Raw genomic sequence first — 9045 nt, 5'->3', positions numbered from 1 at the left:
GTTAAGTGATCTCACCTATTTCTCTTTACTTTTTTAACGGTAGCTATTAGAAAACTAGTAAACTCACAGCACACCTCTATTGACCACGGTTCCTGAATTAGTTCACAAGGGGCCTTTCAAAGAGGATGCCTGTAAAAACCCATCACTGACAGATTATAGTGTGGTGGGAAGATGTTCTAGTTCAGTAGGCTTTGTGCTTTAAACCCAAAGACGACCTTCCTCAGCGAGGGATACAAAAGAATTAAGAGTGTAACCTGACTGTCTAACTCCTCCCCTTTCCCCCCTCTGGGAATCCGACACAGAGACGGTGATATGAAGACTCCTGAAAAATTCGAGAACACTGAATCTAGTTTGAAAAGATGGCTCCCCCTCCCTGAAGCCTCAGGCTACAAATGCCTGCATACTGAAAGTGACAATAAATTGAGCAGGCAATTAAGACACATGAGACAAAACTCTGAAGGATGATACAGAGATAATGCAGAAAAGTCATTGTCTTAGTAAGCAGCTATGTAGAAAAAAACTCAAAACTAAGAAACAGGGAACGGCTAGAAACATCAAGGATGAAAGAAAAATGTGTACGTCAGATTAGGTACATGCAGAGTACTGAGGGTACAACACAGCCACCCAGAAAGAAACTAGACAAGCCCACCCCTTAAATTCTATGCAAAACCGTCAAACAGGAACCACAAAAAAGGGGGCTGAAGAGATGGCTCAGCAGTGAAGAGCACTTGCCTTTAACCTGGCTTCAATTTTCAGCATCCACAGGGCAGCTCACACCGGTCTGTAACTCCAATTCCAGGCCTTCTGACACCCTCACACAGTCATTCATGCAGGCAAAAAGACCAATGCACATAAAATAAAAAAAAGTTGTATATTAAAAGAAAACACAAGAAGAAACCATTTGAATTTCTCTCCTTTCCTGAGCCTCCTCCTCCAGAAGTGCCAAGAACTGATGGACTGTCTGGTAAACTGCTGCTAAGTTTTGAGACACACAGTCATCTCTGTTGTTCCCAAAGGCTCAGATATTTGGGGGAGCCTATTCGCAGCTCAGTATGTACTCCCGGCCCACGGAAGGGCACTCTGTCCTCTGTCATAAATATCCGGATGGCTGTCACGAGCTGATGCTACAGGCAAGACCTTGACTCTACACCTGATGAGCCAGGACTTCCTTAGCTTTGCAGTGACCCAGAAACTATCAGACCAGAAGCAACATGCCTGTCTCAACCACACAGACAGCACCTCGTCACAGTTGAAAGGATATTTATAAAAATGATACCCTAAGAGCCCTGGGTGAACAAAGTCGGAGGCCACTTCAGAGTGAGGGGTCAACGGTTGCTATGCTAACTTGCTACTGGCCAGAGAGGCTCTTAGTATGGACCTCCTCAGAGCTTCCAGTCTTAACCCGGGGTGGCCAGTGCTCCTGAGTGTCATCCGGCTTCCTGGGACAGCAACAACCAAACAAGTCTGATCAATGGCAGGGCCATGACAGGTGAGAGTTCTCGGTGACTTCAGGCACTTAGGAGCCCATGTTGGTATGGCCCAAAGCAGGTAACGTTAGCCAATAACGAAGACCTAGTGCAGGTTCCTCACTTTCCTTTATTTTTTTTTTTTTAAGATTTATTTATTTATCATGTATACAGTGTTCTGCCTGCATGTATGCCTGCAGGCCAGAAGAGGGCACCAGATCTCATTATAGATGGTTGTGAGCCACCATATAGTTGCTGGGAATTGAACTCAGGACCTCTGGGAGCACAGTCTGTGCTCTTAACCACTGAGTCATCTCTCCAGCCCCTTTCCTTTATTTAATAATAAGGTGAGACCAGTGCTGGTGTCTGCATCCGAGACTGCCAGCGCCTAGTGCCTGAGTGTCCGTGTTTGGAATTTGATCACCAAGCAATGTGCACCTCGTCGGGCTGATTCACTTCAAAGAGAGAGCACACAGCCCTCTTCAGCCAGCCTCCAGGATGCTAAGCCGTGCTCCTCACTGGAACACTTCTGACTGTGACTTGATTCATTAGAGTTGTAGCCAGCTGACTCAAAAAAAAAAAAAAAAGGTTTTAAAACTCAAGAATTTTAGGTTAAGTGAAGTGAGACTGGTTAATCTGTTTAGGAGGCACCTCCCAGGACACAGTCCACATGCTTGTAACTACCTGGGACCGCAGGCTTTCCTTAGTGCCTCTGACATTAATAACATAGAATAGTACCTATTAGTGGCTTTCTGTGGAGCAGGTGTAAGGGAGACTCACGAGAGGCATTAGAAATGACACCTTGGTAGGACTCTGGCACAAGGAGACCCAAACTACTGAGCACAGTGCCAGTCTCACGGCCGCAGCAGACTGAGCTCAGTTTGCAGCTTCGGCTTCAGCAGACGGCCTTCCAGTTTATCAGTCCTTTTATTGATGAGGAACAATTTCCAAAGGAGTTAAAAGGTTGGTGATAAGTGCAACTGAGCAATGCAGGTGCTGGACTGAGTGCTACCTGTCAAGCTGTCTCGATGCAGTCAACAAACCTGTGCGCCACCTCAGATTTAGCCACAAGCTGAAATAAAGTCAGCAATGACCAGATCAGATAATCATGACACCTGTCAAAACCCACCCAGCTCTGATTAGTATGGCGACCGGGGTTAGAGAGACCTAGGACTCCCCACGCCGTCCCCCTTCACTGCAGATGAAGTGACCGGGAAGGGGGTCTGGGTCATCCCAGCAAGCTGCCGTCTGAATTTGGAGATGGTTACATTGAGAGTAGACAATGAAGGGTAAGTCCCTTCAAACTTATTCTAGCTTTGACTGTTGCCAAGGCCCGGGGCTCACCCATTTTGAGTAAGATGTCATGTGGGGCAGGACAGTGACTAAGCCTCCAAAACTCTAGGTTTTCACGGCAGATGCTGTGCGCTTAGCAGGACTTGCTCGCATGCGGCATGACAAATGGCCGACTACTGTCACTGGCCTGTCGGGAGAACAAGAGGGAAGAGGCAAACAGACATGCCCCAGGACAAAACATTAGATCTGACCTGCTCAAGACAGGCGAGGACCTAAACACTAGGGTACCTGTGCTGGCCCCTGTGGTGGATGATGGCATAACAGGGCTTAGGAACAGCCACTGGGGTAGCACACACACCTTACAGGCCAGCGCTGCTCCTTCTGTGACATGGACACTACATACACCTGAGCAGTGTGAACTCAGTACAGAGAGAGGGTGGGAGGGAAAAAAGACGCTCAAAGTTTCAGTAATTCAATAATTTATTCCTCTAAAAAAGTGTGTAAAAGTATATAGCTCTCATCCACAAGGTATATATGAATGACATTTAAAATGGAGGCCTTTATCATTGTTTCTTTTTATCAAAGTCTTTAGTGTATTGAACCAGCGCTGTGCTGTAGTTCTTAAATGAACAACACATATTTTTGTATTCTTTCCAATTGTCTGCTATATATAAAAGAAGCTCACTGCAAAAATGCTTGAAGGAAAAAGGAAACAAAAAAATCAGAACTTCCCAGAAATGTACAGCTTTTACATTTAAAAAAGGCTCTGAAATATACATACAGGCATGCCAGACAAGCCCTCCCTGCTCCCCTCCCACCTCCCCATTTCAAACCATGGTAGGAGTTCTGATTTCTGCAGAATTTTCAAAATTAAAAATTAAAAAAAAAAATAAAATAACTTCTCACTCTGTAGCAAATCCAGGGCTTGTACATTTCAGATTAATTCTGTAAAAAACTCACAAGTAAAATAATGCATATTTAAGGGAAATATTATACAGACTTTTTCACACAGAAGTACATAATAAGATTTTTTTAAATCTATTGCCATTCATTTATTTTTGCACAAAAAACGTATAAATATGTCACCAGCCTTTCTTAACTTAAAAACTTAAATAAAAGACACCAGATGAAAACTACCCTTTGCTGCCTTCTTTTAAAACTTTTTATAGTGTTTTTCTGGGTTTTTTTTTTGTTTTTTTTTTCTTTCATTTTTTTCTTTTTCTGTGTAGAGTTGGGTTTCTAGGGAAGAAAAGCCCCTGCAGTAAAAACAGTCCATTTAAAAAAAAGAGAGAGAGAGAGAGAGGTTCAAAGTTCTGATGAATTCTGAGAAAAAGCAACCCCAAGTGGTAAAAGACTACAAACATCTACTTTACAGCCCATCTTCGCCAGGGTGACTTTATACAAGTGTACATCCCCATCATCTCACGTTCTCAAAAGGCCTTGAGGGTTTCCTCTCTGATAAGAAAAAATAGCACTGCGATATTTAAGTCAATTTTACACTGTACACGTTAGATACAAATGGTTTGATATATCAGATATTTTAAGCTATACATTGGAAAGTCATCCCCCCCCCCAGCTGGTGGGACAGAGAACAATCACCCATTTACAAGTTATTTCTCTGCTTTCACATCCCCACCATCTGTTATGTAATATAATGTTTTAAACGTTAGATTATCTCAAGAAAAATACTTTTACAAAATCACATCAATTATTACATTTTCCTTTTTTTTCTTTGTTAATAACCAGGACATGAAAGTCTCTTGGAAGAACTTAGTTTGCAGGACTCTCCCATGGAAGTCAGGCTCACTGCCCATCAGGCAGCTCTGGGAAGCCAGTCCACACCACCACCCACAGACAGAAACATATGACATAAGGGCTAGAAACAGGGCTTCAAAGTCAACCCTAAGGTCTGGGAGGGGGAGTCAAAAATACTTCAATCAGCTGTTAATGCTTTAAAAAGGCATTGTTTTTTTAAAGTTCCACACAGAGGCTCAGCTTCAAGTACTGATTTAACGGTTGAGTTGTACTATTTGTTTCTTTGAAATGATATTCCTATGGTCCAGAAGAAAATTCACCATGTTTGTAACCGGTTTTTGTGATATGTACAAAAGTCCCTTTTGATCTAATGAAAGGAGAGACCTGGGTTCTGTAAGATTCTCTAGAAAAGATATTTATTTCCATGTGACTGTATAGAGAAGTGATTATGGTCCTTGCCGCCTCCAGTGCGGGGCTGAGCCTGACTGCCTTCGTAGACAAGTGTAACCCACCCACGGTGTGGGCCACACAGCACAGCACAACACTCGGAACCCTGGTGGTTCTTAACAGAATCTACTGCTGGGTGGTTATGACTGCATTGCTTTTCTGGCATGATCTCCCCAGTTCTCACTCCTTTTCTGGCTTCTAGGACAGAGGTATGTGGTCAGAGAATCCTATGGTGGGTCTCAGTGGGTTTCAGCTACTGTACCTGGTCCTCAAGATTAGAAAAAACAAAGTTGCAAAAACCTTACAACAAAATTAAAAATAAATAAACAAAATGCAGCTGTCTCCAGACCTCCTGTGTCTACAAGGGTGTGTGGACAACCAAAGCCCTCCTGACAGGCTGGGGAGGCGGAGACCCCAGTACTAAACCTGTACTGGATGGAGTTGGTTCGTAGTTGTGACACGTCCCAGGTTATGGAATCCGGGTGCCCCACAGGCACCCACCATTGGCTAGAGGATTGCATCCAGAGGGCTGGACAGCCTGACACTGACAGAGGCTGACCGCAGACGCTTGTGCAAAAGGACAGTGTCTTTTCTGTTTCCCTCTTCCTGGTGACTGCGGGCTGCACACATCACACATTGGCTCAAGTCACTTCTTAAGGAAATTTCCAGGTCCTCATGAAACACGTCAAGGAGTCACTGTGGCACGAACACTGCAGAAAGAGCAAGTGCCTGCTCAGAAGGCGTCACAGTGCAGGGCTGTAGGGAGTGCTCTGGAAAAGGCCGGGCATCTGTAGACTGGAGCTGGCTCCTTGGCCAAGGCTGCAGGAGAGCTGAGGCAGAGGGACCCACTTCCTGGTTAGAGCATGTTCATGATGGCGTTGTACAACTGCGTGAGCACCACAAAGTGGATGGGAAGGCAGGAAGTGCGGTCCTGGGTGGCCGGATTGCACGTGAGCCAGGATAGGGCATTGTAATGCTCCAGAACAAACCTGCCAGGGAGAACACACAAATCAGCTTCTGGACCACTAGGTTTGGGGTGAGCCTGGAGGCCAGTGCAGCCCACCTTGCACTCCTTCACACTGCACTGTCTAACTATGGGGGCCACCAGGGTCACTAAACATTAAGATGAGGCAAGTCTGAACGGAGACTGCTTCATGTTGGCTAAATGCCAAAATAAGAATACATTGGCAATACTGAACTGAAAAATGTACCAAATATTTCACCAACATTTGGCTTTAACCAGTTTCTCAATGTTAATCTGTTGTGGTCACTTGAAAAAAAAAAAGTGTGGCGGACAGGGTCTACCCAACTATTCTAGATATTTAGTACATGACCTGAAACTCGGCTCACAGTCTTAGCTAGCAGCCTGAACACTGGGCGTCTGGGCATACAGCACACACTTCACCCCTTGTTCTGTGTTCCAGAGAGCCTGGAAACCAAGATCTTACTGATGAGGCTTCTGCCTGTGAGAGAGCACGAGGAAGAGCTCTTGCGTCTTCTCAAAGCACCTGACAGCTTTTGCTTGTTTTAAGATCTGGTCTTGAATCTGGGAAGGTGGCACAGTTAGTGATATGAGAACTTGAATTTCTGCCCAGGAACTGTGTAAAGCAGGGCACAGAGTGCACACCTATAGTCAACAGTATGGGTGGGATGAGCTCCAGGCTAGGCGAGACCCTGTCCCAGAGTAAGGTGGAGAGGGACTGATGACAATGGCTGACCTTGGGCATGTACACCCACGTGCACAAAGCCACAGGGTCTCCTGTAGCCCAGGCTAGACTCTGGCTTTGAAGTCAGTAAGTAGCTGAGGATTTGACCTCCTGGTTCTTTTGCCTTTTCCTTCCAAGTTCTGGGATTACAGGCATGCACCATTATACCAGACTCACAGCGTAAAATTTTATGTGGTGCTAAAAACAGCAAAAGAGAACCCATGCTTCTGGGATGCATTTTGCAACACAGAATTTATGTTCTAGTAAGACACATGTATCTGTCTATAGCAGGGAAGGTTAAAAAGTGTTTTCAGGTAAAACAATTCCAGACACTGTCTTCCAACTGTCCCTGCACCCAGGACTGACACTTTCATCGCCTTCTTGGAACAGGAAGGGAAGTGTCCCATGCACTTAACTGTGTAGTTAATGAAGTACAAACACTGCCTGTACCAAGCAGCCGTGTCCCTGTGAGCATCACCTGTACTAGTACACTGAGGGAAGCAAGGAGGAAGGAGCATCACCTTAAAACATCAGATGTGGTCTTGGAGTCCAGAGGGTGTGGAGCCCGCTGGGAGTTCCTGGCAGGAAGGAGCTCATCTGTCTGTGCTACAGAGATGTGGTGATGGAGTGAAGCCTGTGGGGGAGAGAGAGCATTCATGCCCAGGTACAGAACAACAGACAGGAATCACCGAGACCCCGGAGTCAGACTGCTATGTACCCAAGTGCTCCAACTGCTCAGTAACCTCCTGTGACGTAGCACCACATTCTAGAGTTAAGATCAAGGCCAGGTTCAGGGGCCTTTCTTCCTGGTTTAACTAACTTTGTTTGCTTCTTTAAAAGAAATACTTATTTTATGTGTGCACACATGTGCACATCACAGCACACACGAGGGTCAGGAGACAACTTGCTGGAGTCAGTCCCCCTCTTCCATCACACGGGTCCCAGAACTGAACTCATGACTTAGTGAGCCCCCTCACCAGTCCATCTGTAACATAACAGCCCATCACACAGAACAGTTGTTCCTATGCAAGGCTGTGTGCCCTGCCACCAAAGCTGAACAAGGGCCACTACCAGTCACTCAGTTTTGAGTATTTTCCCCTTTGGAATATTTTAAAAAGCAAAACCAATTGTTGTTTCATTTCTCTTGTAAATTTAGGAGGTAAAGCTTACAGATAAGAACTTTTAAAAACAGTAATATGTATCATACATAATAAAAAATTCCTTTGTATCAACTGATAGGTTACAGACAATCTCCCCTGGTAATCTTGAAACTTCCTCTTCCTTTCTCCAGTCACGGGCCAACCTGGTGTGTGTTGGAAATGAGTAAGGAGTGTCAAAGGCTCTGCAGTCCATGTGGCTGGTCTGTCCCGTGGTTCTTTTAAATACCTTCTACCTTTCAGATTCCTCACAAACCGCCTGTTGATCCGGAGGCTCAATTACGGGTGTGTCTCCAGGTGGGCGGGGCAGGCAGGAAGACATCTATGTCACTTGAGCGCTGAAGACTTGAGTGGCAGTGCAGCAAAAGGCACGGTTGGCTGTCCCGAGGCAGCAACGCAGACTGAACTGTGTGAAGCGACGGTCCATTCCCGTCATGCTTCATCTTCAGGTGAGCACCCTGCTCCCACACCACCTTCCATGCACCTAGCACAGAGTGACAATTCACTGTGTCCTCTAGGGTCACACTGTGTCTGCCACCTCTGATTTGGATGCCAACTAACAGTCCAGTCCTAGGGAAATTCCTTGCTTTTATGGCCAACAAAATGTTATCAGCTACATCCTGAATATTTCTCACTTTGGGTCTGAAATCAGTCAGTTCTTCAACGAGCTCAGATGTTTTGAGCAATAAGTAAAAATTAGTAACTACAATCACTACAATGCAGGTGTTTATTGTAGCCAAGCTGTTATTGTTCCCAGGTTTTACAGAAGAACAAATGTAAAAATTACAGATTTCCATGGCTTGTGGTATTACACGAAGTCCTGAGAAACGCTGCTTTCACTCCCAAGTGTTTAGATTCCCCCTTCCTTGTCCCTGGGAGATACAAACATCTCACAGGTTACTACTGCAGGGTAACCTCCATGCTGCAGAACAGGCACACAAAGTCTGTCCTGCTGGGTGGTGGATACCCAACGATGCACTATGTGGTGAGGCTGTACAGCTGGTTCAGTCAGCCTTACTGATGGGCACTTAGTTTTTCCTCATCTTTCACACAGCCATCCTGTTTGCATATTCTGAGACAGTATTGCTGTGCTATTCAAGTTTGCTTCAACTCACAACTCATATGATTCTCCCACCTCGGCTCCCTTCCTAGCTGGGCATGGGCATGTACCAACTACATTTGCCATTCTTCACATCTGCCAACACAGAGACTGCTGGAGGT

The 9045-nt window shown here is 45.4% G+C and overlaps 1 protein-coding gene across 4 annotated transcripts in view; it reads right to left on the bottom strand.

Annotated features, from left to right (window-relative positions):
• Positions 1-3221: 3221 nt before the first annotated feature.
• The window catches only part of Med13l (mediator complex subunit 13L), a 238373-nt gene continuing 232549 nt past the window's right edge, over positions 3222-9045 (bottom strand). For 3 of the 4 annotated variants that reach the window (XM_041645984.1, XM_041645993.1, XM_041645991.1), the window contains exons 30-31: positions 7189-7301; positions 3222-5950 (exon numbers count right to left, since the gene is read on the bottom strand). In XM_041645984.1, the coding sequence (XP_041501918.1) occupies positions 5818-5950; positions 7189-7301 (246 nt within the window). In that variant the 3' untranslated portion in view covers positions 3222-5817. The other variant, XM_041645994.1, reaches the window with a different exon arrangement.

This window comes from Microtus oregoni, unplaced genomic scaffold (genome assembly GCF_018167655.1).
Source record: "Microtus oregoni isolate MIOR12 unplaced genomic scaffold, Mior012 000003F_ref0000135, whole genome shotgun sequence".
NCBI lineage: Eukaryota > Metazoa > Chordata > Mammalia > Rodentia > Cricetidae > Microtus > Microtus oregoni.
Note: the sequence above shows the minus strand (reverse complement) of the source record. Positions and strands in the feature narration are given on the sequence as shown.